Consider the following 22,664-nt stretch of genomic DNA (forward strand, 5'->3'; position numbering starts at 1 on the left):
GATTGTTTGCATTTATCCATCTATGTACAGAGTATTGGTAAAATGTGTTTTATGTTAGCTAACGAACCTTTCAAGTGTTATGGTGCTTCTGCTGACCCCAAGTGGTCAAAACACAATCAGTCGCAGTTCCAGAAGTCCAGTCGCGGCTTCAGGTTCTTGATTAAAAATGATCCCTTGCAATGACTCACTAAACATGTTTAAATGGAAAAAAACACAGAAAATTAAAGTATGATTCAAATAAATGTATTAACAATTGGCAAATGAAGAGACTCCCTTGCTCAAGCATATTGTGGAAAACAATTACTGGTAAAGGTGTAGAAGTGTTCTGTCATCTGTTCATTCTCCCTAAGATTCAATCCACCTTGTGATGGTGTTCTCACTTCTGTAACAATTCAGCTGCTGCTGGAATCTTCAGCTGGTTCAATTGTATTTTAAACAGGCACACACAGGCCTTTTAAGTAACTCACACACCAATAAAACAACACTCCCCTTTCCATAAAGAATCAATCTTATGTAATTATCCCAGAGAAGCGGAGCATCTGCAGCAAATCAACTTTTTTTTTTTCATTCCTCCCTCTCTCTGTCTCCCATTCACTTGCTTCCGCTCTTTTTTATTTTTCGGTTATTAGAAGCAAGTGTAACTGGGCGAAAACGTCCTTCCTCCGCCGTATCACTTTATGCGTATATATGTATGTATGCTGTCGAGTACAGGTGTTTGCCTTCATCTGGTCTTTGCAGGTAAAAAAAAAAACTGATCCAAGATTCAATATGGAAAGTAAAATAAAAGGATTATTTGAGCAACTTGCTCGTGTGTGTGTGTGAAGGAGAGTACACTACTTTGTGGCCACTTCATTGCTCAGGTTCCTGGTTCACACACTGAGAAGCCCTCCTCCCTCCATGCACACTGCTAATGGAGCAAGACCCGATGCCCACGCAGCGCATTGGACACATCTACTGGCTGGAATTTCCCATGGCTGATCGACATCTTTGGTCATGGAAGCCTTCCACCACTCTGCATCCACTCTCCAACGCAACAAAGAGGGAAAACAAATCAAACAATTCACAACTTCCCATTATTCTGTCTGTCTTTCAGCATGTGGTTCCAATCAGCAGTGTGTGTGTGTGTGTGTGTGTGTGAGTGGGTGTTTGTGTGTGACACCATGTTAATGTTTTTATTTTCCATACATTTTCACCACGGACACAAAGCTTCGTCCACAGTCTTTCTCCATCTCTTCGGCTCTCTTTCCGATCCCCCCTCCCCATTCAATCTTCCATCTCTCTCCCTCTCACTATTTTAGTCTTGCTTTTCTTGGCTGCATGTCAGACCTCAGACAGACCTAGAGGTCTTTTTCCCAAGCGATCTCCAGGGCGGACTCCAGGGAACAGCACACACACACACACACACACACACACACACACACACACACACACACAGAGCCTGCTTTCACATGCTCTGTCCATTTCCTCCTCCGTCTCTGCTTCTGCTCCATATCTTTCTCTGTCTGCGCCTTCTTGTTGACTCATATAATATTGTTGCATTGCTGTCAAACTGTGCTGCAGTCAGTTTATTGCAAACAGGGAACACAGTGTTCGAAATCAATTATTGTGTTTGAGGCCTGGCAGAACTTGTGCACCATTCTTAAATGACATGCTTTGTGAGTGTTTTTAGGCATTGGGTCTCCATGTTTGTCCAACTAGGATCAGGGATCTCGGTGTTGAGACCAGGAAGTAGTTAGTTAGTTAGAACAAGTACAAATGCACCTACAAGGTTGATGGATCACTAGAACTTGTTAGTGAATAACACTGAAGGAGATTGTTGATTATAACAACATCTCTGGTGTGTACTTTACAAACCCCTGCCGAAGTTATTTACAAAGGAACAACAGCTTTCTGAACAATATTTTTAAATTTATATTGGCACAAATTGCTTTGATATGGCCGCAAAAACTGATAGAGGAAGATCTTTTTTTCAAGTCTAAATGAGCTTTGGCATGTCAGAATCATAGTGTGTATATTGTATATAATGGCTTATAAGATGCATTAACGTGTAAGCATCACTTAAATGTTACAGCTAGGAAATATTACATCATGACTGCTTGTGCATGATAATACACGATTTTGTATTTCATAATGTTTTGTAGAGATCATCTCTGAATTAAATACTAACAGTGGAGATAAAGTATAAAGTGGCATATAAAGTAAAAAACTAAAGTAAAGTCCAACTCCAAGGTTCTCGTTCAGGGTGCATCGACTTTGGCTAAATCTGAGGTCTAAATCTAATGTGGTAACGACACATTTTTTTCAAGTTTTCAAGTTGCTTTACAATTTTAAGTACTAAAGCTACTGAGAAAAAACATTACCGTCAAATATTATTTAAACACATTAAATGTACATAGTTTGAAACTGAAATTATTTTATCCATAAAAACTAACTTTAAAAAGCAAGTCCTAACGGGCTAATTTGACCACTCTATCTACTTCATATTAAAGCAAAGTTCCCCAACCATCCGCGGCAACAGCAGGGCAACAGTGCTCTCTAGTGGGGGGCCGGGGGGAGGGCCGACGCTCATACAGAATCGCCGGCAGGGAGTTGCACAAAAAAGAAAGTCAAAATATATTTAGTCAAAAAATTGATTTATAAATAATAATATTAGTACTTTGAAGTTTGTTGTTAAGCGATTTAAACATTTTACTACGATACATGTACTTTCTATGAGGTTTGGTGGGTTTATATGACAAACTATACCATCAAACTATATAAAACAGATTCTACTCAAAGTGTCCCTTTGATATCTGTGCAGTCTGGTTATCATCATCATGGTCATCCTTACAAACCTGCAAACAAACTGGCCCACTGAAATATAGGGAAAGCTGTACTTGTGGTGCAGGTGTACTTCCGGTGTAAACCAAAATAGTTTGAATAGGGTAGCCAAAATCACAATTTTATTTTTCTACATTACAAAACAGCTCAAACTGCCCCAATACCACCTCCTCCTTACCCAGTCAGAACGGGTGTTTACCACAGTTCACACTCTACTGCAACTGTCCTGATTGGTTGCCATGGGGACCAAAGGTGTGTGTATATAAGGACCTAGGCTTTCTCATCATCACTTCCTTCAAGGCTGCTATCTGTAGAGTCTGCTTCCTCTTCCCGTTTCTGTGGTTCTTTTTTGGGATGCTGTTCGGGCTCTGTGGTGCTGGACGGTTCTGTGGGTTCTGTTTTGGCGCTGTTGCCCTCTGCTGGCTTCTCAGTATTGTTCTGCGGTCCCTTATCGCCTCCCTCCAGGAAAGTAGACCAACCCTTCAGTCGCTCCTCGCGCTCTCGTGTGGTCTCTTCCACCTGCACAAACAGTAGCACCATTAATGCAGCAAATTCTTTCCAGATGCAGAGTTTAAGTGAGTAAACTAGTAATATGTTCGTAATATCACAGGACTCTTTGGTAGGAATGAGGACTACCTTCATAAGCCTTGGAAATGATGCATCAGTAAAATTTCCATCACGAAATTCCATGACATATATATATTATCCGTCTTTCTTGCTAAATTTGCATTTGTATCTTGCATTTGATGTACCTGATAGTCTGTTGTTCCATCCCAAAGCAGAGCACTCAGCTGCCTTCCTCCAAACCAGCGACCATTGAACGACTCCACGCACGCGTCGGCTTGTTCGGGCTCCTTAAAGGCGACCGATGCCACGCCGTCCGGGTGTCTCTACAGCACACGAACCGCAGCTCCATATTAACATATACTGTATGATACAAACCATTCCACTCTTGACTATGATTGACATTAAACTCACATCGAAGAGGATGACCTTCTTGACGCCGCCAAACTTCTCGCACTCTGTTCGCAGATCATCACGGTACTCGTTCAACTCCAGTGGGTCTTCCTACAAAGGCCAAAACCGAGAGAGCAGAGATTATTACCCGAATGGACAGCGCGCGTGTGTGTGTGTGTGCGTGTGTATGTGTGTGTGTGTTTGTGTGTGTGTGCAAGCATGTATGTGAATGTGTAGATCTCTCCGCACCTCAAAGTCACTGGGGTGGAACATGTTCCTAATGATGACAACTTTTTCATGCCTCTTCCTCAATTCTCCCTGCTTCTCCGGCCTCCAATCCAACTGTCTGCACGGAACAAAGAAGCAGAAGAGAAAATTCTCAATTACCCGTCTTCTGTTGGTCCATTTGAGCATGTTGGCTGGTCCTCCCCGTGTGCAGAGTGGCACTAATGGGAGGTTAAATCAAACGGAACAGGGAGGTAGAATGTACTTCTGTTGCTGCTGCATTTTTTTCCTATACTCTTTGTTCTTCTTCTTCTTCTTGCTGGCGTCGTACTGGCCCTTTAGCTCGAACCGTGCTGCTTCCACGTGGAGTCTGTACCCTCTGACCTCTGACTCATCAATCAGACGCAGAGCCAACTCCACTGACTCCTTCTGCAGAGAATCACAAACACGCACACAAACACGTTTTCACTCTACTATAGAGTAACGCAATACTACAGCAATTAATACTTCTTCCATTACAATGTCACAAGCCAAAACCCATGCAGAACCTTGTTGTCACACATCTGTGGTAACTATAAAGGAAGCTTTAGGCAAACAAGGAGAGACAGACCTTGAGATAACAGCAGAGACCATCTCCCTTTAGATTTCCCTCTCTATCCTTGTAGAGTTTGACCTTGTACTCTTCAGTAATGGGGTCCCGCATCACAATGCCGCACTTGGACATCAACTCGGCAAACTCATCAGGAGTGATGTCAAGAGGCAGGCCTGAGGAGGAAGGAGGAGGAAAAATGAGGGAGAGCGAGGAAGGATGAACAGAGTCAACTAGTCGCTGGAAAGATGTCTTCTTGACAATGAGAAAAGAAATCTTAGAAATACCAACCTGATACGTAGACGTTCGTGTTTTTATTGTCTTCTATATCGAACCATCCTATAAAGCATGAGAAAGGAGGGAAAAGGCATTTATCAAAAGATTTGTTCCCACTTAATCTCAGAAATTGTGCATAAAAATGTATCCTGGTAAAAATCACAATTGCAGACAGGTGTAAAAGTGGAAACATAAATCAATGACTGTAGCTCTTTAAAAAGAAGCCCATCATTTACCATCCGTGTGTTCGTTAATCCCCTGCTTTTCTCTCTTCTCTATGGTTTTGGGTGTCACTTTACCTGGATCTGGTTTTCTCTTCTCCCCTTTCTGTGTTCCTTCTTCCTGCTTGTCTAGCTTCTGTTTCTTGGAGGAATCTCCTGGTTTGGCCTTTTCGGAAGGTTTGCTTTGTGGTTCTGGGGCTGCTGGGTTGGAGCTGCTCACTGCAGCTTGGTTGGAATCTGGATCTCCATCCTGAGTGAAGCCGTAGTTGGCCTGGTAGGCTGCAATGAAGTCCTCTGTTATCTAGAGGAACAAAGCAAACGTTCTTAAAATTAACATCTGAAGCTCAGGGACTGAGAGCCTTCAAAGAACAAATGTATGAGGTAGGAAAAGAAAAGTTCATACTTTAGGGAACCAGGCCTTCTTTTCGGGGTCCCAGTCATACACGGTTCCGTCCTCTGGGTCGGTGAAGGTGTTTGGGTCAGAGCCACCATCAGTTCTCCGATCATAGAGTTCCTGCATCCGCAGCTGCTCCATGAACTCTTTGTTGGCATTCGATTGCCCGCTCATCTGCAAAGAGAACGTGTATATGGCAACTTTATAAACCCCCAACTTGGCAACACGGAAGTAGTATTCATTTCATATCTTGGTGTTACATTTCCTAGTATTTTAAGATGTAACCGTTTTGCTTTAATGTGGTAATAGGAAGGATGTTTTGGTTACTATCCAACTGAAGTGAGAAAAGACAGCAAAGAAGCTCAACGTGTGTCGTTTCCCTCTGCTCATAGATTTAGTTCAAATGTTTACATGGCTACACAATAATATCAAAGCACGACGCAATTGTCACTGTCGGGATTTGCTGTAACAAACAATGAACGACTCCGTTTAGCCAAATATAACATTTCAACAAATATCGTTAGCTCATGGTGAAACTATGTCAGTATGCTTTATTTAATCCATTAACGTTACACTGTGGTTTGATTGATGATCTGATCAGTAATTGGTGGTACTAAGCCAATTAAGACAAATGTGCTGCCCGTGTTGACACCGCTGCCGATGCTCGGTTCACATTAGGATGATGACCATTTGGCAACATTAAAAGTTATGGGCTTGACAGTATTAAGAAGGTTGAGCGGTAAATCATTTGGTGTTAGCCAACACAGCTAACGTTGGTCAACGCTATTGACGTTACCTCTGACGAAAATAGCGTTAGTCCAGTCTAAAATATGGTAGGTGCAAAGGTTAACGAAACTAATGTCCTGCGTCTCGAAACCCAACCACAGAAACGATCTGTTTTTGAGAATTCAGGCAGCTTATTTAATGAATATTACCTTTAGTTTTAGGCGCAAACGTTTAACGTTACCCTTCCACCCGACCCTTACATGAAGTACTTCCGGTGTCAGGTTTGCAGTGCGCATGCGCGACACCTGAAAAAGAAGCGCTCGATTTGTCGTGCAGCTTCTACCCCCCCCTCCCCTCCAACAGAGTCACTCCGCTCGCAGCTTCCTGTGTCACGTCTTGTTCGACAACAAGCTCAGCTAGCTAACGTTAGCTAGCTAGCAGGTCATTTATCAACCCCTTAAGCGGTACTTCGGCTCGCCATGGCGGAGGGTAGCGGTAACGTTAACGTCAGTCCGGGCGACCTTCCACCGGGAGACCCGCAGTTAATCGGTATGATCGTGGAGCATCTGAAGAACCACGGGCTTTTCGACGAGTTTCGCCGGGATTGTCTCGCTGACGTTGATACGAAGGTGAGTCAGCCGGCTAACCACAACGCCGCGATGCGCTCACGTTTGTTAACGTGCCGTTAACTCCCGTACTCCGCGTGTGTTCTCTGCTGCCAGCCCGCCTATCAGAACCTGCGACAGAAAGTCGACAACTACGTGACGTCGCACCTGAGCACGCAGGACTGGAACCCGTCCATCAACAAGAACCAGATGAGGAACGGGCTGAGGCAAAGTGTTGTTCAGTGAGTGTTCCCTTTCCTTGTCCTCCTCGGAGGGATCAGCGGGTCGATCACAGTATCATCTTGTAATGATTTCGTGGCAGCTCCATCCAGAGATGAGGTCACACCGCTTTTTTTGTTTCGTCCTGCATAAGGTACAAGTGTTGAGACTATATTCCATTCCTTAATGGTGACCATCCCTAACTGTTAAGACCTTCTTTTTTTTTAAATTAATGCTAATTGATTAACAGTACTCCTGTAACTCCTATTTGTTTTCTCCAGGTCGGGTATGTTGGAGTCGGGCGTGGACAGGATCATCACTCAGGTCGTCGACCCCAAGATGAATCACACTTTTCGGCCGCACATAGAAACAGCAATTCACGATTTCTTGTCGGGGGAGAAGAGGGACGAGAGCGCCTTCAGTTCTAACTCTGCACCGTCTGAGCAGTTGGAGCTGCAGGAGGCCCCCCCTCCGTCTGGCCCCAAAACCCCTTGAGGTCCGTTCTTAAAAACAACTTACGGCCGAGAACAAATGAATATTCTCCGCCCTGCCGCAGGTACGCGTTGTGATCGAAGCGTAACCTTGTACGGCTGTGTGCGACTTTTTGAAAGGTGCAGCATCAGACGAGATGATGTTGACGAAGAAGAAGAGTAGCAGGTTGTTTTCCTGCTGCGGCTCTTTCGCAGGACCAGCGTCTGGAGTGTTTCTTCAGCATGAGATTTGGTTTTGCGGCTCGTCCGTGGAAGTTGGACAATGCAGAGCGGTGTCTATACATTTTTTTTTTTTTTTTTTTTTTTAAACAGTACGATATCGACAGGATTTCAAAGTTGCACATCTCACTCCGGCTCTTGTTGACTTTTTTCCTTGAATATCATGTCATCTCAAAATATGTTCCTCTCTGTTCACGCTTACTCATCATGATGAGGGAAGTTGTTGGGCTTCTGTCAGTTAGAAAGGTTTAGGAAGATCAGAGTCTCTGTCCAGCTCAGCTTGAATTATTGAAAGACATGGAAGCATATCTGTCAGTATCCAAGTGACTCAATGTTTTATCGCTCTGTGGCAGATGTATTTAGTATGCAGCGTTGATTGGGTATCCAATGTGCTTTTCTAAACACTGTTGACGTCACTGCCCCTCAATCGTGTTGCTTTTCTGTCTTTTTGTAGAACCTGTTTTTGTACCTGTGCAGTTCATTAGTAAAGATACTCCGCTGTATCCAAAGATTTTTGAACAACAGTTTCTTCTTCTGAATTGATGGAAATGACTGTCCAGCGTGATCATTAAATGCCTGCACCCCATCCCTCCACTTCAAAACATGACATTAACTTACTTTAAGAGGTGTACACCTTGGTGTCGTAGTGTATTCAGCGATTGCTGACTGACTACCCTTTGTAATGGCTGCTCGTGTCAGCTGCTTTCCTTCTTCCAATATTGTAAAAAATACCGTCAACCCTGCAGACCCGGAGGCCTGCATGATGGTTGAATGGAAAAACATTTTTCTGGGATGTTTATCTCTAAAAGTCAGACGTAAGCCTCAATATGCTTATGATCTACTTGAATTCATGGATAATGTGTTGTAATTATTAAACCCAATTTAATAAATTAGGCTACCAAAATGGTAAGAATCAAAACTAATTATACCTCGCCAATTTACAAGAATAAATAAATGTATTAATGACTTAACCACTTTGCTAATTAATCATTTAAATAAAATGTGCCTCCATATTCGCTCAGCTAAATCACAATCATACATTCTTATTCTCAAACTAACAAAAGTATGTTAACTTTAAGAACAGGAATATGGTTCTTTGAAGTCAATTAAATGATTAACTGAATACATAAGTGCAACGCAAACAACAGACCCGAGTTCGCACCCAAACGTTGTGCTTCCTCTCGCGTCAGACACTGGATGGATGCGATTTACGCTGTACGGATGCAGAAACTTATCCAGAGGCAGACATGTTATTAACAACGTGATCATGTGAGGGTCCGAGCTGGGGAGGCCCCTGCATGTGTGTGTTGTTTGCGTAGTGGTGTCTATATGCATTAGTGTAGCATTTGGCTGCGTTTGTGTGTTCAGTGTCGGGGTGAAGGGTCATTGCGTGGGTGGTCGTCGGGGCTCGTGTGAGGGAAGCCGTAGGAAGATGTTTTGAACCAGGATGAGGCCGAACGCGGCGAAAAGAAAAAAAGAACACGGACATTAGCCTCCAAAGAGAGCGTGTTTCCCCCGGCTGGGCCCCAGCGTGGATACACACATTAATATATAGCCGGCCTCTGTACCTTGACCTCACATAACACACACACATTTGTTTTAAGCAAGCTTTATTGAGGGCCACACGGACGCAGGGCAGATAAACCTGATGGTTATAGCAGCAAGAATCGGGTTTTCTTTTGTGTGTTTCTTTTACCCGCTTGATGATGTTGATGCTGTGGTGTCGCATGATTATGGTCTATCTCTTTGTTGATGTCAAGGGTCAAAGGTCAAGGCCGTTACGAGACAAAACACGACCACAACAACTCTGCTGCGAGAATGGAACACATCGTAAAGAAAACAGACATCCAAGCAAAACTCACCTTGGACTCGCAAACAAAATCACTTTACTTTGATGTGATCGGAGTAGCTGACAATTTGTTAGAAACCACCAAAGAAATAAATATTACACACCTTATACTACCAACGTGCTCTGACTAGATCTAGTCAGAGCACGTTGAATTGGTTGTACAAATTTTGTGTGTGTGCATTAACCATAAAATGAATGTTAATAAATTGTTAAAAAGGGTAAAAGTCTGCAGAATGCTGCATAGGATTTTGTAAAAACCCAAGGTAGCACTATGCATTAGCCCAAATGATGTATTTATTTTCAACAAATGTATGTGTATGAACATATCCCTGTCTGTGCAATCTAGACAGATACAGGAATAGCACTCTAACACAGCCCCCCTCTATGCCATGACCCTTATCACACACTCCTGCTCTCGCTCTCTCTCTTTGACTGCGCCTACGTTTCTCACGGCACGTTTCTCTGCCAAGAACACAGCTGCTTACCCTCAAACACACCCGACACAATCTGGCTGATGAGTGTGGATGTCTGGAGCGGATGACCTGCAGACTCCAGAGGAACAGGAAGATCCCGTTTAAGACAGCTGTTACAAGAGAATGTTTGGATATTATTTTTGCATTGTTGACTGGAGGACTCGGAGAGGGGACGGCTCCTCTTGGTTCCCTTATGTTTGGAAGAAGTGTCCTGCTGGAGAATAGAAAACGTCATAAAGTGTGGCTAAGCGGGCCCTTCTGGTAGAGAAAAACATGGAGGGTTGTCTTTGAGGAACCAAAATAAGATATAATATACGAGAGCACCTTCCAGTGGAGAAACGAGATGCGGTGCACTAATGTGTGCCCTTAAAGTAAGAAAATGTGAGGACTTATTCAAACGCAGCTGCACATGTCACCTTCTCTCCTCACTGACGAACCTTTGGCTCCATCTGACGTCACGAGGCTGCGCTGTGATTGGTGGAGATCAAATGTGAACGCGCCTTTGCTCATGCGGCTTTATATATATATACACACACACACACACATCTCAGGCTTCATGCAGCGGGGATACTTCCCAGACGGACACCCCGTGCGCGAGGCTCCAACCCGTAGAAGCCACAGGTCTAAAGACAGACTGGTGGGCCTGAAGCATGCCGGCCCACGTGTCCGCGCTGCTGTTTCTGCTCGTGCTCCGTCAGCAGGTGCTGACCCTGGATCTGCGAGATGCCCACGAGAAACAAGGGAGCCAAGTGAAAAAGCGCCTGTCCGCGCAGAGCGCAGGTGAGTTCCACCAGCGGCGCTTTTTGCCACAGTGCATCCAGATGTTTACGACGGGTGTTCAAACGGGGGAGGGGGGGGGGGGGGGGGAGACGCCTGTTAAGTCCCCCCGGACGCCTGTTAAAGTCATCGGTTTCATAAGGACCACTGGGGGATATTCTTATCTCAGCATCAGAGAACAGCTAACTCATTAGAATTTACATTTAATTGTCAATTTTAATAAGGCAATTGATTTTTCTGTCTGTAAAATGATGCAGTTCAATTTCTGGACATGACCAAAGTCATCGTAGTCCTCTTTTTCTAATCAGAGCACAAGCAGGATGATTTGGGAGACACAGATGCCGACACGCTTTCTTTGTGTCTCTCTGTCCCTCTCAGCCGAGATCCAGAGTTGCCTGGTGAGTTCAGGGGACGTCGGCTGTGGGACGTTTCAGTGTTTTAACAACAACTCCTGTGAGATCCAAGGGCTGCACCACATCTGTCTCACTTTGCTGCACAACGCGGGCTGCTATGACTCACAGGTGGGCTACATCGAGACAATAAGATGGAGTAATAGCAGGGTGGCTGCAACTGTAACCTTTAGTTCATATTTTCCCCCAACAAAACCGGTACCTATAGCTTTAGTTAATAAGGTCGACCTCTGAAGAGAGGTGTCTAAGAGAGATGAACAGATGTCCAAACCAGCTTAGTTTCTCCTCCTGGCTTGAATTAGATGCGACGTTACTGCAATTCTCCCTCTGGATTTCTACCTTGAAGGCTTCAGCCTCCCCATGAAGGAAGCTCATTTTTCGCGGCTTATATCAACCTTCTTCTTTTGGTCCAAGGCTCAAGACCACAGGTGAGGGTCAGAACGTAGACAGATTGGTAAATTAAGAGAGATTCTGCCTCTTGCCTCAGCTCCTCGATGCCCTTTCTTGGGTTTAGGGTCAGTGACTCGCTGCCACCCCCCCCCGGAGAACCGTGGCCTCTAATCGGAGGTACCGACTCTCATCGGCTGCAAAACAGCCCCAGTGCATTCTGGAGGGTCCGGTCTGAAGGTCAAATCAACATTCTGCACAATTGTAGGTAGTCTTTTTTTTTTTTATCTAAAAAAGCAAAACAATGTTTGCTCTATAGAATCTATACCATCTGACAAATAATTACGAGAATTGATTTGAAAAATATAATGAAATTACAAAATTCTTTGCAAAGGTCGATGAAGTATTCCATTTGGTTCTCAGGATCTACAGCATAGATTATGTCTGTTGTTGTTAGTGTGGAAGACGAAAGGTTGTCCAACTGCTGGTGGACATTTGGAGAAATTTCTGCCAGAGCCACATAACATGAGCTTTGACAGACAAATTCCCACTTTAGTTCTCAATACATTTACCGACATGTGTATGTAGATATTGGTAGATACGGTGTGGTTTGAAACATATTGATTCTCCTGTAGATAATCTATTTTATGTGTCTGGCTGGTCAATCAGGTTGAAAACCTTCAAAACACACAAACAGAGATATGACTTGTTAATGTTATTTTGTTATTATATTCTATACTTGCCATACTATACGGAAAGATACTGTACAATGTCTTCCCCATTGTTTTGGCTGTTTATTTATTTTTCTTTCTATTGGAGGACAATGCTAGGACTTTTTTTATGACGTATAATATGACATTCCAAATGGCCAAAGTTGTACAATTACTTTTTTACATTGTTATGGAATACTATGACAATTTTACAGGTTGCTATACTTTGGCTTTTTAACAGCATACCTAACAATGACATACTTTGCAACATCATTTCATTTGAACGCAAGGGAAATATTGCTCTCGCCTATATAGCATTCTATGGCATATAGGCCTATATAGCATTTTCATTCACTTCGGTTTGCCAATTTCCGTTTCATTTGACCCCGTTAATTTATTCATTTAAAATAACGACCACACACAATTGGAGGATCCACTGTGCAGAGAATACAAAGGGTCTAAAGTATGAAGGCATATCATTTTAAACAGAAGGCGGCAGCATATTCAACATTGTGCTCAGTAGATGCAGCCTCGCTGTCCGAATCATCAGAAATGAGACAGATTCCTCATGTTGCTCTACTTCTCGTTCCAGGGAAAGTCCTTTGTGAAGGAAGCGTTGCGGTGCATGGCACTGGGTCTGAGGCAGCGCTTCAGCTGTGTGAGCCGCCGGTGCTCAGCGGTAAAAGAGATGGTGTTCTCACTGCAGAGGGAGTGTTACTCCAAACACCAGCTCTGCCTCGCGCCACAAGACCACATGGAGACCATGGGCAACCTGGTGCAGTTCCACCTGATGTTCCCCCCGGGGTGAGAGACGGAGACACACAAGCAACCAGTAACCTGATGTCACCAACATCCTCTGTGAAATACTGCAGTATTGAGCCGTAGTTTAGCATTAATACAAATAAATTAAATTGATTTAACTATTAGTTTAATTTGAGGATGCTTTAAATTTAAGGGTCGTAGTATTGTGCTTTCCGGCTCATTGTTAAAGCTTACTGGGACAATTGAATAAAAACAGAGCTATTCTTTTTTTTTTTAGGAATGGTGAGGTTTAATGTGTAAGGAAAGAAACCATTGTATATTTAAATTGTTAGAAATATGGAATAAAATGTCATAATGAAAGAAACTTAAAAATGTCAAGGAAATCCATGCTACAGTATGGCATAAAAAGTTAAAGCACGCTATCATGTTAAAAGCATAACCCCATCAAAATACTTCTAGTCAGTAAAAAACATCATTATAGCCAAAAATTGTATGGTAAAGTATGTAAATAAAAATGCTATATTGTAGCATGGTAAAAAATAATTTCACTAAAAAGTAAAGTTTAGATCAAGAGAAATCATACTATACAATCAAAGTATAGTATGTCGAAAAAACTCAGTAAGTCATTCACTATTTTATATAGACAACAGCCATAATGCACTGTGGCAAAAACCTTACCTTACCATATAGCTGGTACGTATGAATGTACTTTCCTAAATACACCACAGGCCCGTGTTAAAGTAAAAGAGCGTGTGCTTGGTTTCCTCAGACCGCACGTGGAGCTGATGAACTTCCTGCTGCGGTGCGGAGACAAGGTCGGGTCGTGGGTCGGGCAGCGGCTGCGCGCGCAGTGCGAGCACCACTGGGGGGCGCTGTGCAGCAGCTTCGGCAGCACCTGCTCTAACAGCCAAGCAGACACTCTGCAGGACAACACCACCGCCGCCGCCGCACCACCACCACCACCCGTCGGGTCCTGGCATGGCACAAATCAAGCGCACCTGCGGCAGCCGACCGAGGTGTCCGAACCAGAGCCCAGGGAAGCCCTGAGTCGGAACGACAACCAATCTGAGAAAACCAATGCGACCTCTGTGTGAAGAGGCGGGCGGGTCAAGCATAGGTGCTGCTAGGCTACACGGGAGTTATTAGTATTACACCAGCAGTGGTGGTGGTTTTTTAGTGTCTCATTGCCGGTGAAAGCAATGTCACCATAACTTATTAAATATGTTGGGAGTCTATGCTATAGTCATATTTTTTACATTTGACTTCGTACAAGGGTGAAAACCATTTGTCTACCTCACGTCAACGTCACAGTAAACTGCAGTCACTGCATCCTGCAGCAAAGGGCAGTGAAACACCCCAGAGATTCAGCTGCTATCTCAAAGTCAGTATTCTGACTATTTAAAATCAGTTTTTTTTTTTTATTGTGCACGATAAAGTGGACAAGCTATCGAACGGCATCTTGTAGAGAGTCAGGGTTCAGTCTGCAGGAAGGAAAGCACTCTTTGTCCATGATGCCATAAATATGTGTTTTTGATGCTCTACTTGACTCACATTTCATACAGACCACAGGTTTAAAGATATGTATTGTAACTTTTTATTTTAACAAATAAAAAAAATACATATTCATACCATAGACTATGTATTCCAATTGAAATTAAATAAACGTCAACAACTTGACAAGTGAGTAGTTTGCTGTAAGTCGGCTTTGCTGTAAAATAGTTTGTCACACAAATGAACAATAAAGCATCTCTGATGTGGGGGAGGTTGGGAATCCTGCCACCTACTGGTACGTCTGTAGAACTGGAAGCGTTCAACATTCACAACCTCCTTGACTTAATGTGGAAGATACATTTTAAGAAGGTGAGTAATCCAAATTCTAAAATCTGTCGTGGAGGCGTCCGAAGGAGGAAAGGCACGGGGGAAACCGTCAAACACTCCAATTGCCTCCTGGAGAAACCGCCCAGAGCAGATCAACGTGGACACTTTCTATGTTGAACACATACCGTAATACAGTAAACCAAGTGAGGTTTGATTTATACGGCAGCTTTGACTCTTGTTGGTTCAGAGTACCCTTGTACTTACTCCCATATTGGGTATTGTGCTTAACTCAACCAGATGAAAAGTTTTCACTTGAAGCTTCACTATGTGCGAAAGTCAGGTCTTAGGACTGTTTGACTTTAAAGTCCTTGTGGTAATATTTTGCTGAGCGAAAACACTTTGTGAGCTAAATGAAAGGGAAGAGACGTTTCTTAAGGATGTAAAGGACGGTGGCGAGGAAAAGGGCCAAAGCCAGGAAGATGAGCAGCTTGTCTGTCAGCTCGCGCCGGTTATACTTGAGGATCAGTTTCCTTCCCAGGTGAATGGTTCCTGTCATGCTTTTAAACTCCTCATTGGTTTCCTGCACCGTCCTCGAGGAAGTGGCTGTGTGAGGAGGAGTATAAAAGGTTTAAGACGGAAGACGTGTTAGTAATGAAAGGTAGAAAATGGGAAAGACCTATAGGAATCACCTTTTGTGCACAAACTATAACCCTGAAACATTAACAAAGTAGAGTTTTATTTTACCCAGTGTGCCAATAGTGTCCTCGCTCTGCTTCACCTGCTCAGCCATCCTCCTGCTCATAGACATCAGACTCTCTGTAATGTTGCTACTGGTTTCTGCTAGGCTTTCTTTAGTCACCTTCCTGAAATAAAAAAAGACACACAGTCCGTACGAGGTCAAATCACTGTCAATATTCACACACTCAAATGAGATCTACGTGCAAAGTGCGAATGAGGGACAGATCAGAATATCTCTGCAAAATTGATGCCTCTGAGGTAAAAAAACAGCCTTTAATTTTGAGGCGTGTCCCTGGCGCACAACTTCTATCACTGCTAGTCAATTTCTCAGTTACTGTAACTGAGCAGCATATTGTAGGAAGGCAAACTACGCTGATCTACACCATTCATATTGTTAATATAATAATAATAATAATAATAATAGAAGAGACAGCTGGACACAACTTAAATATCCATTTCTCAATATCAATTAGGATGCTTTTGCAGTAAAAACTGGTTTCCGCAACGGAAAGTAATGAGTAACACTGAACCCATCTGAGAGATTAACGTTTTAAATGCATATAGTCTCTTCAGACTGGAATTAGGTTATGAAGAGACCAGAGAGTTTGACAGATGTTTAATAAATGCCGGCATTGGGGGTTTAGGCTTAACAAAAGCAATGTGCCATGCTAACGTCATAATGGTTTAAAGCTCTGTTACCTACTGACCTTTGTCTGGTGCCCTGGTGTTCAACCCCCTGCAGAAGCTCGTTCTTCTCTGTGACGTCTATGGCTAGTTTACAAGCCAGGTTAGCTTTCCTCCACGCTGTCTGGTTACTAGATCCACAGAAAAACACAACAAACAAACCAAATTTCTGGTTAAAAGCTAACATGCCAGCGGTGAACAACGAGTGGTGAACAGCTGTTTGGGTGGCCAGCGGTCCTTTTTGGCCCAATGAATGAATGAATGTTGATAAAACTGTGATACAAAATCATACAGAATCATACAAAATACCATGACATGAATTTTTGGCCAAGCTGCTAAGCCCTAGTATGATCCCATTGCAACTTCTTTCAAAGGTCAACACTTAAGGGTCAAGAATGTGAACTACTGCCAAAAGCCTGATGAACACGATACATCAATTTTCCTTTTTAGACTACTGATAGCAATCTTTACTTCCCACTTCTGGAGACAAAGAAACCACCAAACCTGATGCACATCCATCAGATAATATGATACACATCCATCAGGTTTGGGTTTCAACTAAGCATTACAATTCATTGTGATGTGTCGATTGAAAACAAAATAAAGACGGGTTCACTGACATAAACCTTTGACGGGACGTTGGCATTAAAGCCGGATTGCTGAGGTCAATACAGTCTGTCGGGGGGAAAATGGGTTCACACACCTCAGCATTTGCTTTCGCTGGCTTTCTGTCTCTTCCTGGATGGCCAGTCTGTCCGTCTCTCGGTCCTGTTCTCTGGCCATCTGCTCCAAGTCCTGTCAAAAGCGCATCCATGTCAAATAAAACAGTTTTGATTTCAAGCAACACGTCTGTCAAAAGCAACACAGTACACATGGGATGTGAGGACTGACCTGTATTCTAATTCTGAGCTTGTTGAACTTCTCCTTGACCTGAGAATTGAGCTCCATGAGGGTTGACTGAGGTCCAGGACAATCCCTGATGTCCTATAGGTAACACAAACAAAATGAGATGGCACATACTTGTGTTTATTTAACATGAAACATTAACACTGAAAGATACGATTCATTCTGAATTTTCTTTAGAACGGTTTTATTTAAATCTTATAATAACATCATACGACGAAGTACTGAATTAAAGGATCAATCTTTTCATATTTATTTATTTTGATAAAATATAACAAAAAGGGATGTAATGCCCTAGTATCATATTATTGGAATGAACTCAAACATTTTTTCCATTTTTCCAAAAAAACGGTAAAACGTTAATTACTGTTAATTGGATTTATTGATTGTAATAGTAAAATATTATAAATAACATTTAAGTAAGTATGAAGTCTGCCAATCTTTACTGATTCATCTGCAGATGTCTCCAACGTAAGCGTAATGGGCTTACAGGGGTTAAGTAATTTGAACTTTTCCAGCATTCAGCGATTGGGCAAAAGGTCTGGTTTGATGCCTAATAACAAATCATGTGTTAACACCCATTTATCAAATAATAACTTATTTTAACGTTACTCCTCATCGATCTGTCCGACACACCGGCTAACGCTGGCGTCCCCGTGACTCACTGTAATAAATGATGGGACGATGTTTGATACAGTTAAACACGTTTATTATCATTTACCTCTTTTCTAATAACGTTAATTAACGTTACAAATATCTTTTAACTCACTTCACGCGTTCGCTAACATTAGCTTCACTCTTTTATGGCGTCTAGAGCGAATTAAAGACCCGCTGACGATGACTTTGTCCAGAACTCCACAAAAATAACGGCTACCAGCACGGGCAAAAAGACAAACAAACACAACAGTCATACTCAGGTGTTACCTGCACGATAGCCTTAATTTCCAGATCATATTTAATAATTTCGTGAGCACAAATTCGGACGTGTACGTCCGCGAAAGACGCCATATTTGTTTTTGTACGGCAAGCAGGAGGCCCAAAATATAACGCGCTCTGCTGAAGGCGAAGCAACGGTCTTAACAATCTTATGCCGCAACTACTACAACCATTGTGCCATGAATAAATAACGTATTCCGTTAAGATAAGATAGGCTTACTAACAGAAAACGGATGTTAAATCATTTAAGTTTACCTCTGAGTAACATCGTACGGCTTTATGGGAAAAATTCAAAGAAAATAGTTTGGGGTGGAATATTCTTTATATCTGGCGCAACAACTCACATTGGACGCACAGGATCTCCACTGGGATGAAAATAAAGCTTGAATTTTCAACTGCTGGACAAAATATTGAGAGTTTGTAAAAAATAAAACCTGCATGAGTTTATATGGTTAAACTTTATTAAATAAGGCTAAAAATACAAAATTAATAAATTAACCAACTTCAATCCATCCGTGTGTTTAAGAAATAACAAATGTAGGTGTGAACCTGCAACATAAATGGGGATGTCCAAAGCTACAGGACGTCTGGTTGGGCGTTTTTAAATAAACTAGATACGTATACATATGTGGACAAATGTCAGAGGGAAATACTGCATCAGAAGGACAAAGATGTGTTGTTTTCACACTAAATTCAGCACAGACAGGAAATACTGACATTTCCTGTGGGTAAATATGCCGGACTTTATCAAGGGGAAGATATCTAATATCCGTATCTTGTGGTCAGTGAACCGGAAATGAATTCTGCTGGCAATTGATTCATTCTGCTTTTCAAAATTAAGTGAAAAAAGATTTTTAAATTCATAAATCCGTGTTAAGATACATACTCAGTCATACTGTATTTGGTTAGTCTGGTGATGATATTATATAATTCCCCAGAGACCCAAACAAACAGTAAAATAAACCTACTAACATGTATTGTCAAGAACTCAGAAATAGCTTTTGTATCTCTGCCAAAGAGCTCTCCTCGGTTCTTTCATTCTGATGGAGGAGCGCATAAACTTTTACAAAACTGCATTACCTGCTGAAAAAAATGCACTTTGGAAATTAATCAGCCTTTTCTAGCAAGGAAACCATGTATTTGTGACCCGTTAACATCTTTGCTAGAAATGTATGGACTTTGGCCTGAAATCTCCAACAGCGTGCGTCATACAATACTATTGTGTATTTTTATCTTCCTTACACATCTATTGTTATTAGGAATGAGAGGACCTGTGGTGGGGTTTTTTTTGCTTCTACTACTATGAAAGTCAATTTAAATGTTTGTAGACATCCGTATGTATGTTGGGATCTTCATCCAAGCGATCCTAAAAGTTACATAAACTAATTCACACGATTTGGGATGGGGTGCTAATGGTTTTTTATTATTTTGATATTCAAAATCAATAAACATAAATCAGACTATTGTGGTTACAAGCAGAGCTGTGGTACCAACTCTGGCTGATACAACAGAAAAAGAATGGTTTAAAAAAAAAAAAAAAAAAGATAAGAAAGAAAAAGAGAGGCACGATAACACAACAGAGATTCCGGGCTTGTGTCCGCAGGATGTCGGAAGCTCTGAAACAGAATGAGTTTTACAGTATAAACCAACAAAAAAAAAAAACATCTTTTAGATTTCCGTGCCTGTGCACAAAACCGCCCACTGTGCATCCAAAAAGAAACAAAAGAAAAGAAAAAGTTAGATAAAACAAAAAGTAAAAACCCAGCACAACATTTATTACACAACATAAATATAACTGTCAAGATATTGTATTCGAACAGGCATATATGTGAACTACAAATATAGACGTCATTGCTAAAGAGAGGATCAAGTTAGTTTCAGCAGGATACACTTTCTGCAGGTTTTGCTTCTTAAAAGAAATTATAAATCACCAAGAGACCTATTATAGAGCACTTAGCAATGAGACTGGGGGGAGGAACATAGAGGACTAATTACAGAAAGATCCCATGCTGTTGAACTGGTCAAATAAGTTACCATACAAGACCATAAGCATCATTACAACGGCATGTAGCCGTGGAGCTCAGAATGAACGATCCATCCCAAATCCTCTACATGGACTTGTACAATTTTACCATAAAATCTCCTCGCTGTCTGTCTTGATTATAAAAATTGAAGGAAAAAAAAAGATTATCCTATAGCACATGTTGTTTGTTAAATCTCTCTCTCTCCATGCATTTTGGCAAAATCTGGAAGGAGCTGTGAATCACTGCAGTGTTGCATGTTGACATGTGAAGATAAAGAAAGAGGGGTTGTTTATATAATCATGGGTGGCTTCTTGTCTTTTGATTAAAAAAAGATCAGTCTGCAGAAGAGGAAATGACTCCCCTGCCCCGAACAATCATTTCAGGAGAGGATGAGGGGTCTCTGCCCACCAGCATTAAGTGGCCCCCGGCTGATACCAGCAGCTCCCTGACAAGGCAACTGCGCACCAAAGCCCTTCTTTAAAACCCAGGAGGGCTTCAAAACATCCCGGGTGCAGTTTTCCCAGAAAACCGATCGAAGGCTCACAAATTTCCCACCGAAGACAGAGAGAGCAAGGCGAGTCGACTGCCAATGTGAGCTTCAAAAAGGCAGCGGAGCGCCCGAACCTCGGCAATCCACGGCAGCAGACGAGTTGTGTCGAGAGCTTCTCTTTGCTGACTCGGTGAGTCCGGCCTACCCGACTGCCTCAGACCGCCAACGACAGAACGCCTCATGGGCTTCACAGACGACGCGTAATCAAAGTCACGAATGGAACTGCAGCGCCGACAACATCTTGCTTCCTTTAACTGGCTTTGGGGCAGAAATAAATGCGAGTGAGTATAAAAAGGCGTAAGATATTGAAGGCAAGGAAGGCAACAACCGAAGCCACTATGTGTCGTATTTTCATGTAATTATGCAAAATTATTCTGATCACATGTATGTTATGCAGCCAAATCCAGTAAAAGTCAGTGCCAGGCCCTGTTCGCACTGATCCAACATAAATAACAATTTATTCATAGCTGGACATAATGAAGATAGTTAAGTAAAAAAAATAATACAAAAAAATGGTTTCAATGTGACTTTGATTCACCTCTGTGAACATCATGTGATGTCTGTGACTCCTGGTACGCCGCGTTTCAGTGGAAACGCTATTAAGTTTAGTTTAAAAAAATTGTCACCTTACATGTTAATTTACAGGACAAAACAAATAAATATCAAAAGAAATGGTATGAACACTGGGATCGGGGGAAAATACGCAGCAAAATATAATTTAGGGCAAATAAATTCTAAACAAGCAACATTTGACAGAGTCAGCATAAATATCCAACCATAATATTATGGCGGCGCCATATAAAAGATTAAAAACATTCATCTACATCCTGACGACAAGCGTCTCCCTCTGTCTCCAGACGAAAGCCTAACAGGAATTAGCGCAACAGGAAAAAGCTCAAGCAGACACTGGCGTCTGTCTTTAGGATACTGCTGAGGAAGACGAGTCCACATTCGTCAGCGAAGCAGCCGGTGCGCTCTCGCTCTAATCGGCACGCAGCAGCCAGAAACACAAGACTGGACACGGTCATCGACGGAAGGAACAGTATGGCTAAAACAGCTTTTTCAAAACGCAGCCATGTCAGCACCCAGCCAGACAGATTAGCACCACGGTTTTTCCCTCCCGCGCTCAGCTCGTCGCTTCGTTCGCAACCCGCGACTCAGTGCCAACGCTGACTTCAGGGAGGGTCTGGCACTTTATAATAGCACAGTTAAGAAAACAGAAAGTTCTGTTTTAAGCTTCTTCTTTTTTTCATCTTCTTCTTCTTTTTTTTCTTTGTTTTTCTCAAAAAAAAGGTCTCAAGACTCGGCAACACGGTGCTCCATTTCAACCCCCGCAGGTGAAGAAGAATGCAATTCAAACTGACTCGGCCCAGGTCTCCCTCTGCCTCGGGCGCTGTGGAAGTTTGCTCTTCTCTACACGGACACACCGGCGGTGATAGCAGCCAGTACACAAAACACAATAATGTGGCGTAGTGGGCAGAGAAAGAGTTTAAAGAAGGAACCAGGTTTCCCAAAACATCATCAATTTAGAGTTTAAATTGATCTTTTTCTCTCTTATTTTTGCATTTAAATCCTATGCAGACACGACAAACGGCATATCTGCTGTTACACGAGGTGTATTGATTTGATTTGAGTTACAATTAGAAAGGTTTTTGGAAACCTAGCCCCTTGTTTGTGTAGGGAATCCCCTCCCTCCCGACCCAAGGTGCAGATTTGTGTTCTCATATATTTGATTAAGGCACCTGGTTCAGCAGGCATCGTATTCAAAAATCAAGTGCAAGGTGAGCAACACTGTTGGTCTTTTCGTAGGAAAAGTGTGACAAAAAAAACAGGGACTGTTGTAAATAAATAGTCTGTGTCACGGACACGCAAACCAAAAACATAAGTGTCTTTGTGCTCAT

General features: G+C 42.4%; 3 protein-coding genes across 3 annotated transcripts; 1 reads left to right on the plus strand and 2 right to left on the minus strand.

The window, feature by feature from the left end:
- Positions 1-2,920: 2,920 nt before the first annotated feature.
- On the minus strand, positions 2,921-6,552 carry htatsf1 (HIV-1 Tat specific factor 1). The gene is made up of 10 exons (XM_040180790.2): positions 6,418-6,552; positions 5,492-5,656; positions 5,167-5,389; positions 4,883-4,930; positions 4,613-4,767; positions 4,268-4,431; positions 4,027-4,123; positions 3,799-3,888; positions 3,573-3,710; positions 2,921-3,339 (listed from the first exon to the last, which is right to left on the minus strand). The coding sequence occupies exons 1-10, from the start codon at positions 6,502-6,504 to the stop codon at positions 3,091-3,093; spliced, it is 1,416 nt and encodes a 471-aa protein (XP_040036724.1). The 5' UTR covers positions 6,505-6,552; the 3' UTR covers positions 2,921-3,090.
- A 135-nt stretch (positions 6,553-6,687) lies between these two features.
- On the plus strand, positions 6,688-14,792 carry LOC120822833 (stanniocalcin-2). Its single transcript, XM_040182772.2, has 7 exons — positions 6,688-6,837; positions 6,931-7,055; positions 7,314-7,524; positions 10,712-10,844; positions 11,220-11,362; positions 12,941-13,152; positions 13,880-14,792. The coding sequence occupies exons 1-7, from the start codon at positions 6,688-6,690 to the stop codon at positions 14,202-14,204; spliced, it is 1,299 nt and encodes a 432-aa protein (XP_040038706.2). The 3' UTR covers positions 14,205-14,792.
- bnip1b (BCL2 interacting protein 1b) lies at positions 14,681-18,342 on the minus strand. The gene is made up of 6 exons (XM_040180835.2): positions 18,178-18,342; positions 17,242-17,334; positions 17,054-17,145; positions 16,374-16,481; positions 15,673-15,791; positions 14,681-15,531 (listed from the first exon to the last, which is right to left on the minus strand). The coding sequence occupies exons 1-6, from the start codon at positions 18,259-18,261 to the stop codon at positions 15,335-15,337; spliced, it is 693 nt and encodes a 230-aa protein (XP_040036769.1). The 5' UTR covers positions 18,262-18,342; the 3' UTR covers positions 14,681-15,334.
- Between the last annotated feature and the right edge of the window lie 4,322 nt (positions 18,343-22,664).

Source organism: Gasterosteus aculeatus, chromosome 7 (assembly GCF_964276395.1).
Source record: "Gasterosteus aculeatus chromosome 7, fGasAcu3.hap1.1, whole genome shotgun sequence".
NCBI classification, from domain to species: Eukaryota; Metazoa; Chordata; class Actinopteri; order Perciformes; family Gasterosteidae; genus Gasterosteus; species Gasterosteus aculeatus.

Bases quoted from the DNA above. Each gene is read 5' to 3' on its own strand.
- LOC120822833 (XM_040182772.2), top strand. From the start codon at position 6,688: ATGGCGGAGGGTAGCGGTAACGTTAACGTCAGTCCGGGCGACCTTCCA. The intron at 6,838-6,930 runs GTGAGTCAGCCG...CTCTGCTGCCAG, and splicing joins TCGCTGACGTTGATACGAAG to CCCGCCTATCAGAACCTGCG. The intron at 13,153-13,879 runs GTGAGAGACGGA...TGGTTTCCTCAG, and splicing joins CACCTGATGTTCCCCCCGGG to ACCGCACGTGGAGCTGATGA.
- htatsf1 (XM_040180790.2), bottom strand. From the start codon at position 6,504: ATGCGCACTGCAAACCTGACACCGGAAGTACTTCATGTAAGGGTCGGG. The intron at 4,432-4,612 runs GTCTGTCTCTCC...GATTCTCTGCAG, and splicing joins GTCTCTGCTGTTATCTCAAG to AAGGAGTCAGTGGAGTTGGC. The intron at 3,711-3,798 runs GTGAGTTTAATG...CGTGTGCTGTAG, and splicing joins AGAAGGTCATCCTCTTCGAT to AGACACCCGGACGGCGTGGC.
- bnip1b (XM_040180835.2), bottom strand. From the start codon at position 18,261: ATGGCGTCTTTCGCGGACGTACACGTCCGAATTTGTGCTCACGAAATT. The intron at 17,146-17,241 runs GTCAGTCCTCAC...CGCTTTTGACAG, and splicing joins AGCTCAGAATTAGAATACAG to GACTTGGAGCAGATGGCCAG. The intron at 15,792-16,373 runs GTCAGTAGGTAA...TTTTTATTTCAG, and splicing joins CACCAGGGCACCAGACAAAG to GAAGGTGACTAAAGAAAGCC.